The sequence below is a fragment of the Pogonomyrmex barbatus genome, unplaced genomic scaffold, assembly GCF_055798465.1.
Source record: "Pogonomyrmex barbatus isolate J1 unplaced genomic scaffold, ASM5579846v1 scaffold13, whole genome shotgun sequence".
Taxonomy (NCBI): Eukaryota; Metazoa; Arthropoda; class Insecta; order Hymenoptera; family Formicidae; genus Pogonomyrmex; species Pogonomyrmex barbatus.
The window spans coordinates 2,224,312-2,251,304 of record NW_028297109.1 but is presented as its reverse complement, the minus strand read 5'-3'; the positions used below and the strand labels follow the sequence as shown (position 1 = coordinate 2,251,304).

Below are 26,993 nucleotides of genomic sequence, written 5' to 3'. Positions count from 1 at the left end.
CACGCGGAGTCAGCTGACAGCATAGCGTTGCGGCCGCGCGGCTTAGTTGTCGGGCGGGTCGCAAGACAGCAGCAGCACACAATCTGTCATCACGTGAGTGGTCACAATGGTCTCTGACGGTTTCGTCGTCGGCGAGCAGCGTCGTCCAGCCCGTAAGGTCCTCTGAAGTTTTCCCGTGGTGGAAAACCGATCCGGCATTCGGCCGTGCAACGTTAACGAGGACGACGTCGACAACGACGAGGAGAAGGAGACCCGGCCATCTATCACTGGTACGTGGCTTGGCATCTATCCTGTCGGCAAACACACGCGCGCGCGCGCGCGTGCACGCATACATACCTATTTCGTTTTTGAGACAGAAATTTTCCAGACGAAAGAATCGCTTTGTCGAGCGACTCGTGTTCGCAAAAATTCGGCGGTTCTCCTTGACACGTACTCCGTTTTGGCTTCTCCGCCGCCGATGCGTCGCGCTATTATCGATCCCCTCGAGAGAATCCGAACCGTAGGTTTGATTCCGGAGACGATTGCTATTTTTCTTTTCCTTTCTCTTCTTTTCCGTCGCCAGAGTTTACGATATTCGAATATCCCGTTGAAAGGTCTCGCTCGAGAACATTTCTCGAGCATACGTCGTACTTGGTCGTATTTGGTTTCCCTTTTTCGTTTCTTTCTCTCTTTTCAATATCGATCGGTCGTCAACGTATCGAGAGCGTGTTCGTAGGTACGATCATGTGGAAAGCGCGCCTAATTACATAACGTCAAGCAGACGCGATGCTTGTCGTGCCACACCCCCTTCCGTATGCTCGTCTCGCAATTCGTAAATTCCCGCAAATTTAATCGCCCTTCCATTTAATGATCACGCTAGCCTCAGCTCTCAGCTCTCGATTCGGGGGAGAGAATCTTCTGCGCAAATGCGAATGGCGCGATATGTAGTATGTGCTATTAGTTTAGTTAATGACTGACAGGATGGCAGCAGGTGGTTATCTGGAATATATATATCGATATCGCATGAAAATATCGAATGTTATCGATATTTTTTAAATTATTCATATTAAAAATGAGTGAATATTGCATATATTGAATAAAATATCGAAAATTAATACATATATTAACGCACAAACTTTTATTAGTACATGCGTTAATGTATGTGAGTTTTAATTATGAAAAAGGAAATTTCCAAATTTACAAAAGTACAACATACAAAAAGTTGATACAAAAAATACTCTGTCGATAATGCAAACGAATATTCAATATTTCCCTTGATGTAAAAAATATTTGTGAACTTATGAATAGTTACAAATTATATATATGATATTCTATTCATAATATTTTATTCGATATTTTGATATCCAATACAAGAAAAATATTGAATAACAATAATCTCTAGTTTAAAGAAAATCAGCCCTTGTCAGCATCTATTGAAATTATAAAACAATATATTTATATGTTATTGTTTACTTTTATTAAAATATAACTAAATATTTATTATTTAAATATCTTGCTATAAAATATGTATATATACCTACTTAAATATATATTCGAAAATTTTATAAAAAATAAATATCCGTAACAATATATACCGTTACGGATAAATCAATATGAAATAGAATTGAGAATAAAAAAAATTGCTCGTTAAAATTTGTTAATACTTAAGTTATTTAATTATTTAATTTTCTTTCTTATGATACTGCGTTTTTGATATTTATTAATCCAAATATTTATAATTATTCATATGTAGTAAAATAAATTTTTTTCGTAATTTTATATTTTTATATTTAGAGGTAATATGAGCATTCAAAAATTTCAAGTTAAATGGTATCGTGACATCACTGCTTTTTCAGGTATATTAGAAACCTAGTTGCAACCTACACTACTCAAGATGACCGAATATTGGTTGATATCTGCGCCTGGGGATAAAACCTGTCAGCAGACATGGGAAACTATGAACAATTTAACATCCAAGCAGCATTCTTTATCAGTAAATTACAAGTTTCATATCCCGGATCTGAAGGTCGGAACACTGGATCAGTTGGTCGGTTTGTCAGATGATCTTGGCAAGCTTGATGCGTATGTGGAACAAGTGACACGTAAAGTGGCGACATATCTGGGTGAAGTTCTCGAGGATCAGAGGGACAAACTGCACGAGAACCTGATGGCCAACAACAGTAAGTAGAAGAGATACTTGTTGCCGATGTTATCTATTAGGTCTTTATTTCAACGATATTGTCCATATGATGGAGGAACAGATTGTTTATCCAGGGGTCCAAATTATTGCCTGCACTTATTTATCTTTGTTTAATAAATTATATATTAAGTATTACTTAAGCGTTAAGTAATATTTAATTTCACGTATAAGAAATATGTATAAGAAATTAGATTCAACTCTAATAATTAATTGATAAATATTACGCTTTTATTCTGGTTTAAATTTGCGTTAACCACTATAGTAAAAATAAGACGAATCATGTTGACTAGAAAATGCGAATCTGTAACAGAATACTGTGATCCACACTACTTAGTCTATTACTAGGATAAGTGTATATCGTACAAATTGGCTATTTGACTTGATCAAAAGGGCTGATTATAGAAATAATTTTATATATTATTGCTGGTATAACATTTTGGACCCTTGCGTACAGGTATCGATCGATTGTCTATGCATCATTTTCTTATAATGCTCTAATTCATGGTAATATATTAATTAACTAACGCACCAATGAGATATACTATACACAACACAAAACATGCACACTATTTCAAATTACCTTTTTTTGTCAATGATCTTCGATATCTATTAGTTATAATTAATCCAAATTTTACTTAATTTGTTGGAGATATAATAATGAGTTGAATTTTAGACAACTATAATTCCTATTCTTTCCCACAATATCCCGTATCGTAGTCGAATGAGACTTTAACAATTTTGTCTGTATACACGAACAGTACGTAAAAAAGTAATATGTTGCATAATAGAACATTTTTGCATGTCTTCATACATTTGTTTCAGATAACGAAATATCGTTTTTTCATATTTAACGTTGATTTCAAACAATTATATCTTATCTTTTAAAGACTATTAAATTCTATTTGAAGTCATTTATTTCAATGAAGTTATGAATTTTTAATTTTTTTTTAATCGTTAAATGTTTCTCTAATATTTCACTCACTATTATCAAGATCCTATGAAAAATATCTCGAATTGTAGTGTAGTGGCTTTTAAATGAAATTTATTTGAAGCAAATGTTTTATTAGTTGAATTAGGTGAATACAGACAAAATTTTCTTGTAGTATATATGTATTAAAACATCTATATATATATATATATATATATATATATATATATATATATATATATATATGGTGCATATCATAAACTAATAAGGATTATTTTATCTAAATTTTTTTTTATATCTTTAATATAGTTTATAATATTAAGTAATTAGATATATTTTTCTATCGAATATATTATATTATTCTTTAATATATTTATATAATTAGAGTTATAAACTACTTACTGAATGATATGCTTCATATAATACATAGTACATAGTCGAAATGTCTGTAGAATGCTTATTTATATGTTCAGTTGTTTTCGTTTATTATCTACTATAGATTTATTTCTAAATTTGTGATGTCGCTTGGCTTATCTTTATTTAACTTTGACCACATTAACCCTGTTTCCCCACCCTTATTATTTTATTAATAACTGCTCATATATATATGCACAATATAAGAATCTGTATTAAGGTATAAAGAAAGAAAAAAATATTTCTTTCAAGACACGTATATATAATATATGTAAAGAACAAATAAAATAAAAGTTATATGGGTAGCATGTTGATTTGAAATTATGGACCACACACGTGCCAGATAAAATTTTCCGTAAGAAGTTGCTTGGGTTACTGTGGTCACCAAGCTCTGATTAGCCACTACAAGATTTAATTTTTCCTTGGTTTTCTTATCATCTTCCTTTTATATTATTATTTATTTGCGATGTACCGTATGATTTTGAGTCATAACGGCTATTACTCTTTTTCTTTTTAATATATATATATTTCATGAATATTTCTTATTACTCAAATGTTTATTTTTGTTGTTTAGTTTCTATTTCATTGTTTTGCAGTATATTGGAGTATTTGACGTTTGATAAAATTTAGAATTAATATGAAAAATTATACTTCATATTTTGTTGTTTATTAAATCAGAATTTATAAATTTTATATTGTTATTTGAATATATAAATTCAGATTAATTTATAATTTATGGTTACCTCGAAAAGGAAACCCTTTTGAGAGTAAATAATATTACAATTTACATATGATTCTCCTGAATTTTGAATTCTATAAATATTTTCAGAATATTTTAAATGATGAATTAAATATTACAATATTTTTTACTAGCATTACATATTATATCATTTATTTAAAATTTACTCTGCTTTATTTTTTTATATTAGACTATATATATTAGTCTATACACATATTTCGGGACATCTGCAAACATTTAGCTAGTCGATATCGTAAATATGAATTATCATCAAAACCGAATTATATAATTATTAATAATATTAAAATCGAATTTTACAATTCAAATTGATTGATCTTAAATACGGTGACTTGCGTTAAATACTCCTTGTTTTCTTCTCCTGAGTTGTTTTTCATTCAGTTTCGTCAGCATTGTCGTTAGGCATTTGCGTAGGAGACAATAATAGATTGTGAGCAAGACAATAAGAAAGATCGCGCGAAGATTGGGACTGGGCTATAATGGATAGGTCTAACATCAATGGATGGGGAGAGCTCGAGCCCCGAAGGGGGTCCGGACACCCCGCCAAACACCCCTGTTACACCATCACACAAGACTACGACGGAGCATCACAGGCAGTGGAGGGAATTGGACAAGTCCGAACCAGAACCGGCCGCCTGTTTAGGTCAGCATCATCACCAACGTCATCATAACCATGATCATTATCATCATTACCATCACCATCGTCATCATCATCATCATCATCATCATAGCTCCCATAAGCATCATCACAACGGTCATTTCCCCACGTTCGAAAAGAAGCTGTCGTACGATCTTCAGGGCATCAGTGATGTCAAAGCTCCGCCCAACAATTATGCCTCGTCGATATACTCATGCTATCATACCCATTGGTGCGTTGCTTCTGTACCTTCGACGCCAGGCTCCAGTCCTATTCCCGCGAGTCCGACCCTCTCTTCCCTCTCATCAAACTGTAGTAGCGAAGGGGAGTTTGGATGGCAGCAGCCGTTGCGTCCGCGATCTACTGTCGAAAAAGATCCAGATCGATCTACCCACAAATCGATCCGAGGTGATGATAAAGACGACGACGATGACAATGCGGATCAAAACAACGACCAAGACCAAGATCAAGATCATAGTCGCAATTTGCCGAATCCAGGTATCCGTCCTGCCACTGCCGGCTGATACAACATCGTCGTTCCTCCACTCTATTTCCTTCTCCTTCTTTTTGATACATAGCTACAAAGCTTTGTTCCTCCCGTGCACCACGTGTCTCGATCATTTAACGACTGAATTATTATCATATTTTTTTCTTTTTAAAAAGAGAATAATCCAAAAAAGATTAAGAAAATAAAGAGAGATTGTCAGAATAGATACTTATATAACTTACAACTTATTATAATTTATATGAGAAAGAGAGACAGAGAAAAAATAAAAAGATAATTTATTCTACTCTCATATTATTGATATAATGTTGATAGTCTAGTACACATTTTTTTTAATATGTATAGCAACTATTTCATTTTATACATATAGGTGTATGTTATTATATGTTTTGATAACTATATACACACACACATATATATATATATATATATATATATATATATATATAGTTTTATATCATTACACGTCACTACGGCAATTCAATATGCTCGATTAATCATGCATTTGAGTTCTATCACAATGTTCTCGAAGTGGATTTATTAAATTAAAACTTGTGCTTTTTCGTAATCTTTGTCGTAACATTTTTATAAAAAATTTTTATAAAAAAATAATTAAAATAGTGTTACCATGCCATTTGACTATTCTCGATATAAAAAGCGCAATTGCGCCGCATTTTTCAATTTTAATTCTACAAATACTTAATATGATTAATAAGAAGAAATAAATTATTGTTGATTCTTTTTATGATTTCATCATTATAGTTAAAATTACCATGCTTATAATAAATTTTAATATATAAGTATCTTGAATGTCAAAAATGTAAATGTCAAAATTTTAGGGACGTATAGAGAATAAACTAAAGGACTTTTCTTCAGTTTATCGATTCTCTACACATTTTCAAAATTTTAACATTTAAATTCGAGACATCCTATATATAAATATATAAATAAGAATATAAAGATATTAATGATCTTCTAAGAGTTAATAACAAAACAATAAAAAATAGATGACAATCTCTCTTCTGATGAAATGTAAATATATAAAATTTAAACTAAGATTAACATTTTCTTTGAAATTGTAACAAAAAACCTTTTTCCAATTGCCATTCATTTAATTAATGATATAAAAATTAATAATATAAAAATTTTTAAAGGAAAAATTATTGCGTTGCACATCCTAAATATGATGAGTGTGTATACTTTTTCTTTTCATGATTGATTTTTTTGAAGATGTTTTGCTAGTGTATCTTTAGTTTTTGACTTGTTTGTCTTCACTTTTTCGTCTTTTATATTTGTTATGTGATTATATTACCATTTTATATATAAAATTAAAGTTAAATGAACATATAAAAAATTTAGTTATCCTATTTTATAATAGATCGATTTGTATATATTTAATTATCTTTTGGTAATTATTTAATTACTAAATGATTTAGCTTCTTCTTTTAATTTTGCTCTTTATCTTTCTATAGCTTTCGTGTATCGCTTCTGCTATTATTTATAAATTACTTCACTTTTGTTGTTATGTGTGTGTGTATATATATATATATATATATATATACATACATATGTGTATAAAATAAGAAGATATTTACATATATTTGTTATTATTTATGTTTGATATTTAATGCATATAATTAAAATAGACATTGATCTTAAAAAAAGGGGGAAAGACGGATGGCACAAAATGGAGAAACAACGAGAGAAATGTAATTTGACTCAAACGTACATAGAAATCTTACATATTTTTGTCCCGTTTTAATCGTTTCATCCTAAATTATATTTTTTTTTTAATACTGATCTTCAATTCCCTTTTAATAATTACTATAATTTTAGTAAAATAACCACATTGCACACAGACGATAATACGTATGAACAATGGTATTGTAGACAATAGCACAAATCACAGCACAAAAATAGTATTAGTAGAAATTAGCAAATACTTATCGATCGGTACATGAGTTTATGACTGATATTATTTTGCATGATTGTTGGAATAGAACATAATGAAAAACAAATGCGCTTCATAGATCTTGTGTAAGAGTTACAGGAACACATCATATATATTCATTTTAAAAAATGATATAATGTATCATGTATTTTACATTTAAGCACAAACCGCTTCTTTATTTTAGCTATTTTGCTTATTTTATTATCTTGCATTATTGCATATAGATTTGCAATAGCTAATATGTTAGTAGTAAAAATATGTATGTTAGTAATAAAAATTTACACATATATCTGAAGAAATAAGCAGAAAAAGGTATATTCTAATATATGTTATTAAAACACAACTTTTCAAAAAAGTTTGTTATTTAGATATTATTGTATTTAATAAATTTTTTCTCGAATATCCGTAAACATTTTTTTAAGAATATACATGTATATACATGTATATTGTATTAAAATTTGTTTTAATTTATTAAGAATTTATAAACAGAAATATCTATTTACATGCTATATATATGTATATATGTATACATATACATATGTATGTGTGTATATATATATATATATATATATATATATATATATAAGGAATTAATATAATTGGGAAAGTAGATAAAAAATATAATTAATAACATTTCTTGTAATTTACATAAATGAATATAGGTACATATGCATAAGAATGTATATTTATGAGAATTTATCTTGTTAAATATATTAATAAATTCTTGTATTATATATTATAATTATGATATTAATGAGACAGTAATAAATGCAAAAGACAATATATTTTATCAAGATATTGTTAAAGTTTATAAAGATATAAAAATTATTATAGAACACAAAGAGATTATTTATGAATTAGAAATTTTATTAATAAAGTTATTATTTTTTATTATATTTCTATATTAAATATTATGCACAAAATTTTGTTGAGAATACCAGATAACTGAGTGTTATATATTTTTATAATAAATGGACAATTTCTTGTATATAAATACGTTTGTTTAGATTTAGTTATTATTGATTGCATGATATACTGTGTATGTCCTGCTTCTTTCTTGTAATGCTAATGATAAAGAAGCAGCATTGTAAGATCAAGGAATTGCTTGTATGGATCATTTTTTTCAGTATCTCACCATTTTGAATATATTATTCTTTTAATGATATTATTTTAAATAGAAAAATTTGAATTTATTATAATAAACATATGTGTTAAGCATTTATATATGTCAATAATATACGCAGAGCTTAAGAAATATATCAATATTAAATTGTTGAAAATTTTACCATATCTGTAGAGATTTCACACTCGTTATCGATTATGTACTAAAGAATATATAAACATATTCTGAAGCTTTGCCTATACAATTGCATATCAAGATTGTTATCTGAGAACAATGGATTAATACTTAAAATTTACTAGGTGATCTGCCCTCGTATATAACTCGATTCCAGTGGGACATGGCTAAATACCCCATCAAGCAGTCTTTGAGAAATATCGCGGATATTATCAGTAAACAAGTAGGACAGATTGATGCCGATTTGAAAACTAAATCTACAATATATAACAACTTGAAAGGCAGCTTACAAAATTTAGAAAAAAAGCAGACGTAAGTTTGAGTTTTGAATTGAACACAATTGATAATTGATGTAAATATCACTATGTGTACTATTTTTTTTTTTTTAATCTGTAATATTCTCAACAGAGGAAGTCTCTTAACACGAAATTTAGCAGATTTAGTGAAAAAAGAACACTTTATTCTGGACAGTGAATATTTAACTACCTTGCTTGTAATCGTACCGAGGTGAGCAAATATAACTGTAGCCTAATTAAATCAAAATTAACATTGATAGAAATGGACAGTAATCATATAACAATTAAATCGTGAATCATTATACGAGATAATGATACTTATATATCTTATGCTTTCAGAGCCAGTTTTCAGGAATGGTATAGTTGTTATGAAAAACTTACAGATATGATTGTGCCGCGTAGTACACAACTCATTACTCAGGATTCCGAATATGGATTATTTACGGTCACTTTATTTAAAAAAGTGATGGATGAATTTAAGTTGCATGCTCGTGAAAAGAAGTTTATCGTACGAGATTTTACATACAATGAAGAAGAATTAGCAGCAGGTTTGTCATAATATTGAAATTTTTTATAATTTGTATAAAATAATATACAATTAAATAATTTACAAATAATTTGTAATAATTTAAATATTATAATTTAAAAATAAATGTACAATACATTAGATACAATACATTAGATATTTAGAGATTAAAAATATATGATAAAGAAGAAATTTTATTCTAATTACATTCTGTTACAGGAAAAAATGAAATTACAAAGTTGGTAACTGATAAAAAGAAACAATTTGGACCACTTGTCCGCTGGTTAAAAGTGAATTTTAGTGAATGTTTTTGTGCTTGGATTCATGTTAAAGCATTACGTGTATTTGTTGAATCTGTTCTCAGGTATTGCATATTACATCCTATTATTACATTTTTATTAAAATACAATAGAATATAACATAAATAATTTGTAGATATGGCTTACCTGTCAATTTCCAAGCAATATTGTTGCATCCGCATAAAAAATGTGCAAGGAGATTACGTGACGCTCTAAATCAGCTTTATGCTCATTTAGATTCATCTGCTACTGCTTCAACAGTACATAATCAGGATGTGAGTAAAAACATATAAAATATATCATTATATTATTGAAATTAGACTAATATTTAACCATAGTTTTGAAATTTTTTAATTTTAATTATTATTTTAAATTTCTATTATTATTATTACAAATAAATATGCTTGTTCTGAAATCAATTTTGATGTCTATGATAATGTATACATAATGTAACTTCTTTTATGAAATAGATTTATATCTAATACAATGACATTTCAATTTCAATAGAATGTGGATATACCAGGACTAGGTTTTGGCCAAAATGATTACTTCCCATATGTCTATTATAAAATCAATGTGGATATGGTTGATAATAAGGTGTAATTATTAAGCCTGTCCTGGATGTCATATTTTCTTTTATTCGTTGGGATGACAATTTTATTATATCAAGAATCTAGTAGCAAGTGCGTACGAATTCCCTTACTTGTATTAATATATAAAAGAAATACTGCATTCCCAAAAACTTCTTTTGACCTTTCCTTAGTTGTTATGCTTATAATTATGAATTATGATTTAATTTAAAGAAAATTGTCCTGACCTTTTTCAGAAGTCATTACTTTTGTAAATCAATGAAATTGGAATAATTTATAATTGTTACTCAAAACTGCATAATAGTTTGTGCATTCCCTTATATATATTTTCTCCAAATATAAGCACATAAAGCAAGTGAGTTATATATGATAAGATAATAAGAGATAAATTTCTCAGGCAATTACTATTATGTTTTCGGATATATAGTTATAGAATCAAATATTCGTTGCAATTATTTGGTTTCCATTAAAACTAATTTACTTGATATACTTGAAAAGTGCGCGCAACCTATTTTATACATTAACGCAATATAAAAATATATACCACTTCTAAATAGAAATTGCTATAATGCAATTAATTCTATTCATTAATATGTTATGTACAGAGTTAAAGAGTGCTAATCTTTTTCATTAATATAAAAGATTAAGACTTATGCAGAAAAAACAAAGATATATACACCTTGTTACATCTTATAAGAAATATTCACAGTGTGTCACGTGAATATTTAGCAAAGCAAATTGTTAACTGTAAGTTAGAAAAAAAATGAATATTTTATTGTTAAATATTGAAGCGAGTTTCATGTCATGTATTCTTCTAAAATTTTATCGTTTCAAACTTAAGGATTATATAAAACTAGGTTTTACACACACACACACACACACACACATATGTATGTATGTATGTGTATGTGTATGTGCAAATTATGTATTATCTGTGTAAAAAAATAGATTATTATATAATCATGAAAGTCAAAATTTTAATATATTGAATTATTCAATTTAAATATATATAATCATGTACAATTATTATTTAACATCCAATTTTAACAGATTAAAGATATATTTTATGATATAATAGCAAATTATTGAAAAAATATAAATAAAAATGAATCTTTATTGCATAAAATTTATGTTCTGGAAAAAAGAATCTTATAAAATAAAAAAAATAGTCGTTATTGATTGTAGTCATTTGGTAATACAGATTATTTTTATCAATTATTTTATTTATAAATTTACTTATTTTTTAATTGGTATTGCACAAAATAAGTCTTGCGAATACATATTATATATTATGAATCACATATATTGTTAACTCGCGTCAAGTATATGCATAAATGTATATTGTAAAAAAATATTTTCTGGAAAAAGTTTGTGTTACTGAAACAAGCCTAATTTCTCGTATTGAGTGTAATGTAAATTGCTTGTACATAAAATTCATATAAACTTCATATATTATATTTTGAGTTATAAGATCATTATAAAATATAGACCAATGTACAATGTTTTAATTGGACAGATATCAATGACAATACTGATTAATGTGTCCGCTCCTATTCAAAGAAGCAAATCCTGGCATGTAATAAAAAGAGGATATATATATATATACATATATTGGCAGTTCAATTATGTAGATACATTTAAAGAAATCATATAGTTAATTGACTTTTATGAACTGTATAGATAAATGTAATTTTGTAGATAATAAATATTAAGTTTAATTGTCAGCATCTTTTATTTATATGCTCATTATTAGATCCTGAAATATGACCAATCTAATTCTTTTTATCAATCTTTAATTTTCTGCATATAATTATGCATATAATTAAATTAAGCAAAGCTGTGACTTTATACATTTCATGATGCTTGTATTATCTATCTTGTAATTATAATAATAACGTATGTATATAAAATAATAACGTGTGTATACATGTATATGTATATACATATCACACATAGCACACACATATACACCTAAATAAAATATAAAACAAATCAATGTAATAAATCGAGAATATATTCAAAGAACAGAATATAATAGATGGCATTGGTTTGTTAAAGATATAACAGCATATAGTTGGATATGTAAGGAGTTATCTTTATACATATAAATGTATACATATAAACTCAAAAAGAAAATTATTAGGCAATTAAGATTTTATCTGTTGAGTAATGCCATCTACTATATCTTATTCTTTGATTATAAAATATAATGGGTATTTGGATTTACAAAACATGTACGACATATAATTTTATGTAATATAAATTTAATATAAATTCAGTTGCAGTTATAAAAGTTACCATGAATTGAACTTCATATAACTTTATAAAAACTTTATAAATTTGCATACATATGGAATGTGTAGAAACTATATGTAGCCTTTCGTTGAAATTATATATATATATTGATATTTTTTGTTATATAGGCATTTTTTTATTCCACTTTACAAGTAGAAACTTCATTTCTTTAAGGTCACATTGCTACTTGCAATTAGATTCTGAAAACGATTTTCTTTTTATTATTATATTATCATACACGCACACACACGCACGCACGTACACACGATGGTCTTAAATGAACTTAAATCGAGTACCTTAAATATTTCATTTATTTTTAATGATATGAAAAAATATTTCAGATGAAAGTGGAACGGTTTCGGAAACGGAAAGTGAAACTATTGATTTTTCGATAATTCTATCTTAACACTTTTATATGCAGAATAATTAGAGGAATCATATTATATAAAAAAAAAATCACATAATTCTATTTAAAAAAGTGGAGATGACCTTCATATCTTTTTGGCACCTCCATGTAGAAAAAACTAACATGACCAATATACGTTCCTCGAAACCATTCCATTTTCATCTAAAATATTTTTTTGTATCAAAAATAAGTGAAATATTCAAAATGTTCGATTTAAGTGGATTTAAAAATAATATAAATATGGCAAATTACATCCAATATTAATACCTTCAACTTAAAAATATCCTGTTCCCACTCTATCTCTCCACTGCCAATAATCTTTACTGCTTCCACTAATACATTCGTTATTTTATCAACGTTTTGTCTGAATACAATCAAGACATCGGTTGCATTAACATTGTCTTCACATTCTCTCCAACAATCGTAATCAGTCGACATTGCTATAGCGGCGTACAGAAGACCTGCTTCTTTTGCTAGATATACCTGATTAATGACAAGATATAAACATTATATGATATTGTTAAAACATTTTTTAATACATAAATACATAAATTTATCACAACATTTAGACCTCTGGGCATATAGTCATGTTAACCAAATGTCCACCCCAAAGACGCATAGCATTACTTTCAGCTTTGGATGAAAAACGTGGTCCTTCAATTGTTATTACTGTTGCACCCTTCTTTATATCATAACCCAATTTCTTTGCTGCTTGTAATAGGACTTCTGATGTTCGTGGATCAAACGCAGGCTCCATTGGTATATGACATACTCCTGCAATTCATAAGACATCTTAAGAATTACATACAAAAAAATATATCTAATATACATACCACTGTACTTGTCAGATGTTCCATCATAAAATGTACTCTTCCTGGAATTAGTTCTATCTATAAAGTTATCAGGTATAACCAGTTGTCCTCTATAGATAGACTCTGTCAATGATCCACAAGCGGTAGATGCCAATATATGGGTACATCCAGCAAATCGTAATGCTTCTATGTTAGCACGGTAATTAACTCTAGTAGGATTAAATATATGTCCTGCGCCATGTCTATTAAGTCAACAAAGAAAAATATTTTTTTGACTAAAAAATATTTGACTAACAAATATTAAATAAACGAAATAAGTAAAAAGTTCTTTATATACAGTGATTATTATTTTAAAGGAAAGCCTTCGTTTCAAATAGCTGTCTTTTAGATTTTCTTAAAATTTAATTTTGTCCTTTATTTTACAGGAAAATCTTTTTTAATTAGTTTCAATGTTTAATATCATATTAATGAATAAATTTTTAAAATGAAATATAAAATATAAATATAATTTGTCTTATATTAATTATATTTTTAACTTTTTTAATTAAAATTATTTAGATACGTTTTTATTTCGAATCTATTCCAAATTTAAATGAAATTTGTTCTAATACAGTCAAACCAGGTTAAAATTATCAATAAACTACACAGTATCTCATTTGTATCAAACAAGAAAATTTCGTAATATGCAGATTTTGTCACAAATTTGGAAATATAGGAACAAAGCTCTAAAATTTTCAAATTTGTCCTTTATTTTCTCAAAGAAAATATGATCATCATACCTTTACAAAATTTGATTATAGAAGAATCAACACAACACATGTATAAGTTCAAATTGCATGTTTTAGAAATAGAAACACAAATCAAGAATCTAAAAATATTTACAAAGATTCCTACCTAGCCAATAGAACTACTGTCACTCCATTAATAATTCCATGATAAAGATCACTGGAGGGATATCCAAAATCAGTTTTCATGTTCTCACATTTGGTAATATTTGTACAATTGAAAGTTTTATATAAAGTTTCACCAAGACCTGAGCCACAGATTATTCCTACCTATAATATAAAATACATTTATAATAATTTAAAATAATTAGTAATATTGCTCATTTATATCATATATTTGTATAAAAAGTATAAAAAAGAATATAGTTTATATATATGTGCTATTGGTATCTGTAAAATATGTCAAATATAGAATCTTCTTATTAACTAAATATAATTAATTTTGTAATTGTTTAAATACAATCTCTATAATCAATAAATTTTAAAAGAGCTTTTAAGCATATTTATATGATAAATAGAAAGCAAAAAATTTTTTAGAATAATAGTATTTTATTTAATAATATAAACCAAATTTAGATTTAAAAAAAAATGAAACACAGTCTTTTAACAATATTGTTTTTAAAAATACATTGTAATAATTATAAACTAATCATATCTCAACAATAAGATTAACAATAAGTATATAGATATCAACACTGAGTACATTTATTTCGAAATTAAACATTTAAAATTTACATGATTGAATACAACGTGGGTTATTGAATAAAAATGTGGCGTATGAATCGAAAATCAAAAAAATTTCCTTCAAACAATAATATTGAGGTATTTTTATTAAATGAATTAAAATTTTCTTACCATAATCTTATTTGCCATAATGAAAAAATACTCAATTATCCTAAACTTATTGTAATAAAATTATATTTAAGAAGAATCACTTGATTATGATCGTTGAGAATTTATCGTCGAGGAATTTCGTAACAATACGCCCTATTTAATTTCTTTTTCTTTTCCGACTAGGAAAAAAGCCACGTGTAAATATGTTCTTTGACAAAAAAAGCAAAGTTAAATGATGTAAAATCAACTAAAAAAAATCGGTCTTAGAGCAATTGCACGCAAAATGCAGAGAATATGACATAACTCCATATATAAGCGTAAGACCGTCTGGACTAATGAACTTCCAGCATAAAAAGTTGTCACAATTAATTTACGTAACATGCTCATTGGTCTAGAGTCTAAACGATCTTATGTTATGTAGGCTGCGTTCCGATATTCACAGCAAGTACTGAAAATCTATAATATACGTGACCTGAACTATATATTTTCAGTACTGGCAGAATATCGGAGCAATCGTAGTTATTAGCGATTCTTGCACGTGTAGGAAAATGGTTGGCGCCTGATTGCTACGTTGCTGGTTAATCAATTTAAAATAAAATTATTTAATTGATTGATCCAGTGGAAAATCTCCAGGCATCGGCCGCTGTAATGCCCGTTTCTACCAACGCAGTTTAATGCCCGTTTCCTCTAACGTGATTCAAAATTTGAACCGAGTTTAAACTTCGAGATCAATGACATTTTGTGTTCCACCAAATTTTTAGTACAAGTTCAAGTCAGTTAAACGACGTTCATTCTTGGCCGGTTACAAGTTTGAACGACATTTAAGCAGAAGCAACGCAATTTTATCGAAATCGGAAGTGACGGATAGTATTCTTTTAGGCTTTAAATCAGTGCTCGGAATTAGTTGTCCTTTTCGGTTCGATTTCGAAGGCGACGCCTTCGAAATCGGGCCGAAAAGGGCAACTAATTCTGAGCACTGTTTTAAATAATTATCAAAATCTATATGAAATATTCTATATTATTATTTTCATTATTATTTACATCATGTATTTTTAAAGAGAATAAAATATATTTTTTCTGTAGAGCAAATAATATTTAATCATAAAGTTTGTAAAAGTTACATTTTGAAAGATATTTACAAAAAAATGAAGTTATTTTATAAATTTGTACAGAACTTCAAATAAATTAGAGTAAATATTAAAAATTAAGAAAGAGGGAACGAGAAAGAGAAAGAATTTATTCATAATTAGTGTTATATAAGATATATAATTATATTAATATAAATATAAATACGTAAAATCCAAATAATCTTCAATTTCGTGAAGAAATTCGAGAAAATATAGAAAGATAAGTTTGTTAGGCCGGTATTCATAGTCAGTTCTTATATTTAAGATTATCTTAAAACATTTCAACCAATAGAATAGCTATATGAGCTTATTTAAGACGATCTTAAATGTAAAAACTGACTATGAATACCGGTCCTAGTTTGTTTTTCTGGAGTTCAAATTTGTTTATAAAAATATGAAATAAGAAAAAAAGAACAAAAAATTTTACAGAATCAGAGAGAATGATTCTTATCGAATGTCGCCTAAGTCCTCAAAATAGTTCATACGTAATTTAAATCTTTTGGATTTCTGTCAACAGTGTATCTTCATCATCGGACGATAATAAAATATAATCTGCTAGAATAAACGTTAAATTTTGTGTACACAAAATAGAGAATACACATATCTTAAATACTGATATATGCAGATAGATCTAGTGTTCTGGTAATTTCTGATAGCTAAGCAATGTACCATTATTTCCAAGATTTATTTTATACTTTTACGTGATTTATTGGACAGATATCTTACTTTCTAATATTTTTTTACAAGTTTTAAGAATACAAAAATATCAATGTTTTTAAGGAAAAAGTACCAGACAAAGCTATAACGACGTAAGAAATCTTTTTTATGTCATTTCTCATCTCTGACGTCATTATTCAATATGACTGCAAAGAGACAACCGTCTTAAAATATTTTTTTATCGAACACTTCTCAAAAATGTATTTATGATGATTTTTTATAATTACCGATCTATAATAATTTTTGATAATTACCGATTCAATTAACAAAACTTGAAAGAAAAATTATTATAGCTTATTATTATAACTTACAACTTCGAATTTATATATCAAACAAATGATCTTGAACTATTTAATTATTTTTCAAATATATCTTCAAATGTTTATATATCAATTGTTTAGATATAAAATTCATAACAATGGATATTTTTATAAGAAAATGAGAAGGAATGTTACATAAGGCTTCTAATCAAAGTCTAAAAAATATAAATTCATGCAATTTATAATTATAAATAAGAGATTGCATTGGCCAAATGTATTTTTTTATTTAAGAACAACAATATGAGAAATTAAAGTGATAGGTAACTTCATTTTCGCAAAAACAATCTATTACAACATATACATTCATCAGAAATATACACAAGCGAAAGATAGATATCTAATTTCCACATTTAAATTATTACAAAAATTAACAATAAAAATCTTTAAGTAATTTACCTAAACTGGCTAAATTTGTTGTTGTAAAATTGCTTTTCAGGTTTTGCAAAATTTTTAAATAATTAGATTATAACATTCAATATTTTTAAAATATCTTTCTTTTTTGACTCAATACAGCGAAACGCGCATATGAACAGTTTCCTATTACGGATACTGCTAATGGAATGCAAAAATGGCACATAGACCTATACTTATTTTCAACTATATCGCCATTCATTTTTATAGTTGGACTCATCTATTTTTTTTTATACTTTATTGAAAGCCGCGATATCGACACTTTGCACATAATCTTCAAGTTCTTGAATCTGTTCCGTCAACCAATCTACTGACACTTTGTCGTCTTCCACAACACACGAGATCTGTAGCTTGTGAATTCCAAAAGCAAGCGGTACGAGTTTTGCTACGAAAAAAAGGATATGTTTTTAGGAATTCACATACGATATTAGATGAAAGATGCCATAAAAACTTACAAGCACCCCAAATAAGGCCATCAGTCTCGATTTTTCGCACCTCATTTTCCATTTCTTTCATATCTGTTTCATCATCCCATGGTTTCACATCCAAGATGATATTCGATTTAGCTATCAAAGCTGGTTCTATATGATAAAAATCAGTTAGTGATAATATATTTTGGATAACTTGCTGAGCTTTGTGTTACATACTTTTAGATTTTTTAGCAGCATATGCAGCAAGTCGTTCTTCCCTAATCTTGGCAGCTTCTGCATCCTCTCCCTATCAAATCAAACACAATAAGTATTTTTATTATGATAATTATTAAAAAATAGACGAATTTTATAACTTGTAAAGAGAACTATTATATATTGGATTTATATGGATGTGAAAAGAGTGCTAATATATTGGATGAATCAGTATTATGGGAATATCTGGTGTATGCCAAATAATAAATATCACACAATTTTACATGAATACAATATAAATTCGTATATATTCGTGTTAAAAATTTTAGAAATATTAACGTATGTTTCTGTGTTATACGAGATTAAACTTAAATATTCGCCTTAAGCCTTAAAAATACTAGTTAATATATTTCTATTATAAATACTAGTTATATATATTTCTATTATCTCTGCTCACTTGCCTCTGAATCGGAACCAAATAGATCAATATCTTCATCGTTATCATCTTTTTCTTTGCCCTGCTTCTGCTCTGATTCTTCAGGTTCTGGTTTTGCAGGACAAATTGCTTTGTAAGGTATACGCATTTCAAGGCTTTCAATACGTTGTTCCAAAGTTTCAAAAACTTTCACACGTTGCATCAACTTTTCAACAGTGCTCTTCAGATCCTGAACAACTATTTGAAAAAATTTACAAGTCTTGATATATATATTCTTTTAATTATATTCATCATTACCTTTAAAATTGACACATTCGAAAGAAACTTTTATAGTTTAATATATTTTTTGCATTATCTTACTTCATATATATATATATATATATATATATATATATACTATATATACTATATATATATATATATATATATATATATACTAACATTTTTATATTTGTTTTTTTTACATTAATGTTTTAAAATATAATATGATAATTAAAAAAACTCAAAATTCATATATATTTAATTCATGCTAAACTTATTTTATATGAGTGCAATTATATAATCATAAAATGTAAATAATAAAATAAATGATTGCGACAATTAGCGTTGCTTGCTTGCTCGTTGTATATAATTTGATAATTTAAAGTTATATAAAATGTCTATTTTAATAAAGAAATAATAGAATATATATTTTCTTACATACATTTGATATCGTATAAAAAAATCATAGAAAAGTTGACATTGAATAACCATTTGAAATCGCGTAGAGATTATTTTTTTTTTATAATCTTAAGCTTAAGACGTACATAGTTCATGCTTCTCTATTAAAATATGATTATTTATATGTACATTCAAAACTGTTTAATGTTGACATTTTTTATATGTACTATAAAAAAATATTTAATAAAAATCGCACAGAGAAATAAGAAGTGTAATAAATATTAAATTGCCATCTGAATTTTTATGCATTGCTAATATCATTTTCGTGTAAAATTTTTTTATAGACAACTAATATTTGCATGTACTATAATACTTGTATATAATAAAATATTTATAGATATATAATATACATACTATTCCGCAGATCCTGATTTTCTTTTTCAAGTTTAACAACATGAGGTGTAACATCTTGATTTGCAATATGAGCAAGTACTGCAATATCATCCATCTGAAAAATATAATTTCATATTCTAAAAATTATGCAATAGTTCCTATTATAATACAATTAGTGAAACAAAATTAAAATAAATATTTTTATTATATAATCTTAGTCATAAAATTTAATAAAATATAATGTTGTTATAATATATTTATATCAGTAATATTAATAAATTTATTCTTATCATTATACAATAAACATTTTCATATATAAATATATTTAAAGTAATAATTAGTTTATATAAAAGCCTTTTCCGTTTAACATTTGCGATATAAATTGTTTGTATTCTAAAATGCAGAGATGAAGCGATGAAAGATAAGAATGGATTTAAATAATATGGAACATTAAATTAGTAAGCAGATTGTGAAAATTAATTACAATATATAAAGAGTGAGCAAAGAGAGTACTCACACACTGTAAAGACTGTTTAATATGCTGTCGAGCCTTCGCAACCTCATTGGCCAAACTTCCAACAGCAGGCAATATTGGGCAAGTGGACTGTTGAGTTCCCTGCATCCACCGAGATTAAAAATAAGCTCATACACACACACAAACACACACGCGCACACACACACACACACACACACACACACACACACACACACACACACACACATTAATTATTCAAAACAACTACATGCCATATCTCCACTAAAGTTAACATTAATAACTAAAACTGACTCACTAAAGATATATAAATATGTAGTTATATAATAAAAAATATTAAAATGTTTTTTGCTTCTCTTTTTAAGAATTTCTTTATAATAAAAATTAGAACAACATAATCTCTAGTGATAATATCGATTTCGATAAGCATTTGTTTTTCACGGTGAAAAAAGTACCAATTAACTTTTATCATTAGTTTTATCAGAAGAAAATATATATACTTTTATTTTTACAAAAATTTTTCAAACTTATTTATTAAATACATTACTTAGTTATTTATTAAATACATTACTTAGTTATTTATTAAATACATTACTTAGTTATTAAATACACATCTTTACTTATTAAACTAGCACACATGTGGAGATAGGCATTGCGCATATTGTAGCAGAAATATTATAAGAAAAACAATATAAAATATAAAATTACTATAAAGATGCGATAGTGTATTATAAAAATCAACAGATTACGTTTATAAACCATTGAAATGTATTCTCACATAAAAAAGATGCAGAAAACTCATTGAATTATAATCTGGTAAAAAATTTGAAATCACTCAATATCATTGATAAAAATGTGCAAGTAAATAGAAAACAAAAAATAAATTTTATTTTCGCATATAACAGAAAATATATTATATCTATGAATAAATTTATAAATTTTCATTATAGCTTAGTTTTTAATATTATATTTTATATAATATAAAATTCATTTAGTATGATTTTGCTAATTATTAGAGGTGATTTCAAATTTTTGACCGATTTATCTCTAAGTAAACATGCTATTACTCAACTTTTAAACACAAAAAAAAATTTACAAAAAGCAAAGCAAAAAAATTACCCAAAGTGTTTCTACACATATTTTAATAATGATAATTGCTGTGATATAAGCATTATTAAATAGGCTATTTAGAAGTTGATAATGTTAGAAAGCCCAAAATAATATTGAAATAAAAGAAGTAAAACTTTGAATCAACAAAAATGTTAATTATTATTTCTTATAATAATTTATCTTGTTATTTAATTATCAAATCAGCTATGTGTGTATATTTTAAACCCTTATTGCAAAGATGGATTCCTTTAATTTAAAATCAAGAATTGTGACGATTATGTCACTGTGATAATACATGCATATAACCATACGCATACAGCAGTCAGAAATATATGTGTGTGTGTGTGTGTGTGTGTGTGTGTGTGTGTGTGTGTGTGTGTGTGTGTGTGTGTATTTTTTACACAGTAAAGACCTCAGAGTACAAAATAAAAATATAAAATGGAACAAAGAAACAAAATGCCATTATTTTAATTGAAAAATGTAAGAAATTTCGCTTTTTTGCATAACGGTGTAATCAACATTAGCTAAAAATACAATTACAAAATAAAATTCTGTCAGCTAAAAATACAATTTATCTATATTATATCAAAGATACATTGAACAATAAACCCACAGATCGCATTAGAACATGTACCTGATCGGGCAATTGTTCTTTATTTCTCGCAAATGGCATTACAGCTTCTTTATTTCCCCCAACATCATTTCCTTCACTTCCCCTATTTTTATTTCTCGTATCCTCTTTATTTCTTTTTTCTTTAGCCTCTTTCGCGGTATATTTTTTAGATTTCTCATTAAAAGAAGCTTTTTCTTTCTCCTTCACATTATCCCTTGCATTATCGCACTTTTCGCTCGTTTTTGCATTTTCCTTATTCTGCATGTTGCATACATCCACGGCATCTTTATTGATTTTCGCGTTTCTTCCTTGGCATTTAGAACGTTTCACATTTGAGTCATTCGAGTCATGAGCTAGCTTATTGTCTTTAGACTTTTCAGCCTTAGACTTCAATGTATTAGTACTGATTAGATCTTGGCACTTATCAGTTATAGATTTGTCAGACTTAAGCGTGCAGCTTCCCACAATCTTACGAGACACCACCTTGAAACATGTCCCAAGCTATCCAAATAGAGATCAATGTCTTCCAAATAATCAAGCAAAACAAAATCGTTTCTCTTGTGCAACCAATACATATAACTGCTACTTGACACGCATTATAATTAAATACGTTTATGTAATCATGTATAATGTCTAAATATGTTGATTTGAAGCACATATTAAATGTCATACATTGATATAATGTAATATTTAAATTATTAATCAACAGATATAAAAGAAACATGACTTACAATCGAAAGATTATTATTTTATTAGTTTATTTTTAAAATTATGGAAATAAATTTGAGATATATTGGGAATGAATTCTACATTTCTCATTGTATAGAATTTTTATCAACATTACAAAGCATGACAAGAGAGAGACGGAAGAAGGAGAAAAAGAGGAAGGCAGGGAAGACAAAGAGGGGGGGAGGGGATTTTATTATCACCAGATATTCCCGCATATGTGTAAGAAATGTTGATTATACAGTAACACAAACATGATGCAAACATAGAATGATAAATGCGCACTATAAACACTGTTATTGAGATTAGTAAAGTCACTCGGTAAATTATGAATGTACTTTATCAGAAAAAAATATATAGATTTAAAGAAAAAAATTTGGTATTAAAATTCATGGTTACTAAAGTTAATTTACCCAATGATCTATATGATTACATTTTTAATCAATCCCATTCCCTGCCAACAACTCTTTTTATTCATTGAGCGGTGAATGATCGTAGCAATAAACAAAGAATTTCTTACCTTGGCCATTTTCTCAAAGTACTGCCGTTCTGCTTTGTCGTAGGATGGTTTATCGAACCATATCTTTTCTTTAGCCAATGCAACGGTTGCCATTGTAGCAGTAGTCATCTTTTCGATATTTTATTTTTTACGAAGCAAAAATACTATGAATTATTTCTGCAAACAAGAGAAACAAGAGAAACGAGATAAAAAAAAGAATTCAATTAAGTTACATAAATGTGATTCTTCCCTCAAATTATATTCCCCTCTCGTACTTCTCGCAAAAATCAGTTTAAGAATAAAAATATGACTAATGAATGACATATTCATTATTACATATTTATTATATAAAAATACAAATTATTTGAAATATAACATAACGATAACATGCCTATTAGTGCAATATATGCAATTATTAAATTAATACAATCAGAAATACAATTGAAGAATTAAAACTATCAAGAATAAAATATAAAATATCCATTAACATTAAGAATTATCATTGTTATCATCAGGATAGTAATACTTAATCCATGGTTTATTTATAGCTTCAGGTTTAAGGACTTGCAACATGTATTTATGATTTTCATCCATGTCTTTTTCTTCTTTAACTTTATTTTTAATTTCATCTAATAAATGAAATATTTTGTGTTCTAAGCCTTTTGGACATACACAGGGATATATCTCTTCTGGCTTAAAATAATATATAAATTTTTTGAGTTCGTCAAATGAAGCATGCGCGGAATAACATACGTTAAAAGTCCTCTCTCTATAATAATTCCATTCTCCAACTATACTTGTATCTTTTCCCTTCCATCTTTGTGCTGACGGTACAATGATTAATATGTCTTTCTCGAGAACATCAGTACGACATTCCAAAATTGAGTGATCTAACTTATTTATACATGCGTGTAAACGTGTAACTAACGGTTCATTTGTAATATGACATTTCAAGTCTGGGATACGACAATAGCTGTTATACACGCGATCTTTTACATGAATAGGTATATTTAAAAATCTCGACAATTCCATATAGAGGAACTCAGAACCATATAAAGCAGAACATTCCAGAACAACGACATTCCTTGGGCTTTTTTCCAGCCATTCATTGACAATTTCACATATCTTTTTTATACTTTCTTCTCTTGTTGGAAAAAAGGTAAAATCAGGATCCAAAAATGTTGTATCTAAATATATCTTATTGAACCTCTTTGGAACTACATTAAAATCTCTGCGATAATGTAGCGATGCTATCTTTTTGTAATCTTTTGGATTAATTCTGAAATCTCCAGTATATAATACTAACTTATCCATTTTTTCAAAGAGAAACATTACAGATCCAGGACAATGTCCAGCAGAAATACATGTTACAAAAAATGTGTCAATTCTTCTATCACAATTCTTGCTTCTATATTCAATAAGAATTTTCTCATCAAGAGTAATATCTTTTACACAAGTTTCTATATTGCAATATTTAGCTTCTAAAAAAGCTTTACTAATACGAGTACAATAAAGATATTTGTTATACTGTTTTAAATGTTCAAAAAACTTATAGTTTAAGCCTTGCATATGATCACAATGACAATGGCTAAGGAAATACACAGAGGAGTTTAAATTTTCTCCATCGAAACGATCCACTGAGATGTCTGGAATCTCCTTGATAAGCCCAAGGAACGTTGACATTCTGATGTACAGAATGTCAAGAATTTCCTGTAACGAAGAATCCAGATACAGATCAAATCTATACAAGGATATTAACATAAACTGAGGTAATTACAATATAGAATTATAATCATTAAGGTTCTTGCTTCCTATCTTAGATTCATCACTGCTATCTCACATTACAATTTTCAGAAACAATGTTTCTAGATTAAGTTAAAATAAAATTAAGTTATAATAAAAAGTTATAATAAAATTATATACCACGTGATAAATATAAGTAAACAAGTATTAAAATTATATGTTTTGTATATGTAAAACAGAGAATAATGTATAATTATATATTAAATATGAGACTAAGTCCTTTATTCACACCAATAACTTCATTCAATTCATAACTGTATGAAGAACTGTTTGAATTTTTTATTCATATTTACGTATCACAGTACCAAAAATTAAAAAATTATTGTATTAAATATTTTATCGTATATTGATATATCTTCTTTCGCTTTTAATTGAAATTATCAATCAACTTTATTATTAGATTTGATAGGCCGATCTTTCCTCGAAAAATGTTGGCAAATTTTATATATTTTATATATTATATATATAATTCCAATCTATGTACCATGTGTAGTATTGATCGGTGAATTTACATGCTTTGTAAATTTATTTTTGCAATATTAATTGAATAGTATATTGCACGAATCGAGAAAGAATCGGTTCCATGTCAAATATATCAGTTATACCTTGAGCCACGTCCAAATACCAAATTGACTCAATAAATTAAAAATAAGCCAAATCACAGTACTCCGTGGAGGAAATGAGCCAAGTAAAAGGAGCCTGAACACAGTCCTATATATAGTAGTACATACAACTCTCCCGATTTTGTATTGATCAAAATGAAATGCGCATGCGCTTATTAAAGTTCGTATCAGGCTGGTATTAGAACCATGGCACATAAGTCCTGGTCTATAATAGATGATTTAAGCCTTAAGCCTATTTAAGAAACAACAAATCATAGTCGAACAATAGGAGAATAATCGACTATGATTGGTCAATTTCTTATGGCTTAAGTCTTAAATCATCTATTGTAGACCGGAACTTAAAAAACTTAAAAAACTTAAGCAGTAAGGCCGGCTGCAGAGAGGATGTGGCAAAGCGGCAACGCGACAACGCGGTAGCCAATCACCGTATTGTTTTAATATATAACTTCGTTAAATCCTACGAGAAATAAATAAATATGCATCATCTCACTCTAACCAATAAGTGTCGGTCCACAATAAGTATTTAATCTTTAAGTCGTAAGAAATTGACCAATCATAGTCGATTATTCTTTTCATATTCGATTATAATTGGTCAATTTCTTACTTCTTAAAGCTTAAATCACCTATGGACCGACACTAATGTATTTTGATTAGAGTGAAAGAAATATACATTATCTCACTCTAATCAATAGCGATTTTTTACTTTGCATGTGCATTGATTTAAGTGTATTGTGCATGTGTATTAAATACGTGAAAAGCGTGATAATATATTATTAAATAATAGAGATACTAAAATTGCAAAATAAATTAGTCATAAATTAATTGTGATAAATCAATATAAAAAATGGGTGAATGTTCATTTTTTTATTTAAATTTTATTTTATATTGTAATAAAGTTTGTTTATAATAATAATAAATATGTATAATA

At 27.5% G+C, this 26,993-nt stretch overlaps 4 protein-coding genes across 11 annotated transcripts; 1 reads left to right on the top strand and 3 right to left on the bottom strand.

The window, feature by feature from the left end:
• Window positions 1–40: 40 nt before the first annotated feature.
• On the top strand, window positions 41–12,103 carry Vha44 (V-type proton ATPase subunit Vha44). 4 transcript variants are annotated; one of them, XR_016138312.1, is made up of 11 exons: window positions 41–269; window positions 1,836–2,159; window positions 4,766–5,413; window positions 7,067–7,129; window positions 8,794–8,980; window positions 9,077–9,175; window positions 9,304–9,512; window positions 9,710–9,854; window positions 9,926–10,064; window positions 10,297–10,472; window positions 10,616–12,103. XR_016138312.1 is itself a non-coding variant. In XM_089072535.1 (10 exons), the coding sequence occupies exons 2-10, from the start codon at window positions 1,874–1,876 to the stop codon at window positions 10,390–10,392; spliced, it is 1,872 nt and encodes a 623-aa protein (XP_088928661.1). In that variant the 5' UTR covers window positions 41–269; window positions 1,836–1,873; the 3' UTR covers window positions 10,393–12,103. The 4 variants fall into 4 exon arrangements, 3 of the variants coding, with proteins under 3 accessions (XP_088928661.1, XP_025073120.2, XP_011631232.2); XM_089072535.1 differs by having other exon boundaries at window positions 10,297–12,103; XM_025217335.2 differs by lacking the exon at window positions 7,067–7,129 and having other exon boundaries at window positions 10,297–12,103.
• A 523-nt stretch (window positions 12,104–12,626) lies between these two features.
• On the bottom strand, window positions 12,627–16,312 carry LOC105423245 (S-methyl-5'-thioadenosine phosphorylase). The gene is made up of 6 exons (XM_011632927.3): window positions 15,533–16,312; window positions 14,787–14,947; window positions 13,914–14,134; window positions 13,652–13,854; window positions 13,348–13,563; window positions 12,627–12,874 (listed from the first exon to the last, which is right to left on the bottom strand). The coding sequence occupies exons 1-6, from the start codon at window positions 15,548–15,550 to the stop codon at window positions 12,836–12,838; spliced, it is 858 nt and encodes a 285-aa protein (XP_011631229.1). The 5' UTR covers window positions 15,551–16,312; the 3' UTR covers window positions 12,627–12,835.
• Window positions 16,313–17,879: 1,567 nt separating this feature from the next.
• eEF1delta (elongation factor 1-delta) lies at window positions 17,880–26,188 on the bottom strand. 4 transcript variants are annotated; one of them, XM_089072537.1, is made up of 9 exons: window positions 26,048–26,188; window positions 23,661–23,816; window positions 22,436–22,915; window positions 20,716–20,814; window positions 20,220–20,313; window positions 19,167–19,382; window positions 18,734–18,799; window positions 18,542–18,667; window positions 17,880–18,471 (listed from the first exon to the last, which is right to left on the bottom strand). In XM_089072537.1, the coding sequence occupies exons 2-9, from the start codon at window positions 23,766–23,768 to the stop codon at window positions 18,317–18,319; spliced, it is 1,344 nt and encodes a 447-aa protein (XP_088928663.1). In that variant the 5' UTR covers window positions 23,769–23,816; window positions 26,048–26,188; the 3' UTR covers window positions 17,880–18,316. The 4 variants fall into 4 exon arrangements, with proteins under 4 accessions (XP_088928663.1, XP_088928665.1, XP_088928664.1 ...); XM_089072539.1 differs by having other exon boundaries at window positions 22,436–22,897; XM_089072538.1 differs by lacking the exon at window positions 26,048–26,188 and adding an exon at window positions 25,927–25,950.
• On the bottom strand, window positions 23,965–26,454 carry Snm1 (DNA cross-link repair protein snm1). Of its 2 annotated transcripts, none has more exons than XM_089072536.1 (2): window positions 26,048–26,454; window positions 23,965–25,349 (listed from the first exon to the last, which is right to left on the bottom strand). In XM_089072536.1, the coding sequence occupies exons 1-2, from the start codon at window positions 26,258–26,260 to the stop codon at window positions 24,129–24,131; spliced, it is 1,434 nt and encodes a 477-aa protein (XP_088928662.1). In that variant the 5' UTR covers window positions 26,261–26,454; the 3' UTR covers window positions 23,965–24,128. The 2 variants fall into 2 exon arrangements, with proteins under 2 accessions (XP_088928662.1, XP_011631224.2); XM_011632922.2 differs by having other exon boundaries at window positions 25,927–26,066.
• Window positions 26,455–26,993: the final 539 nt, after the last annotated feature.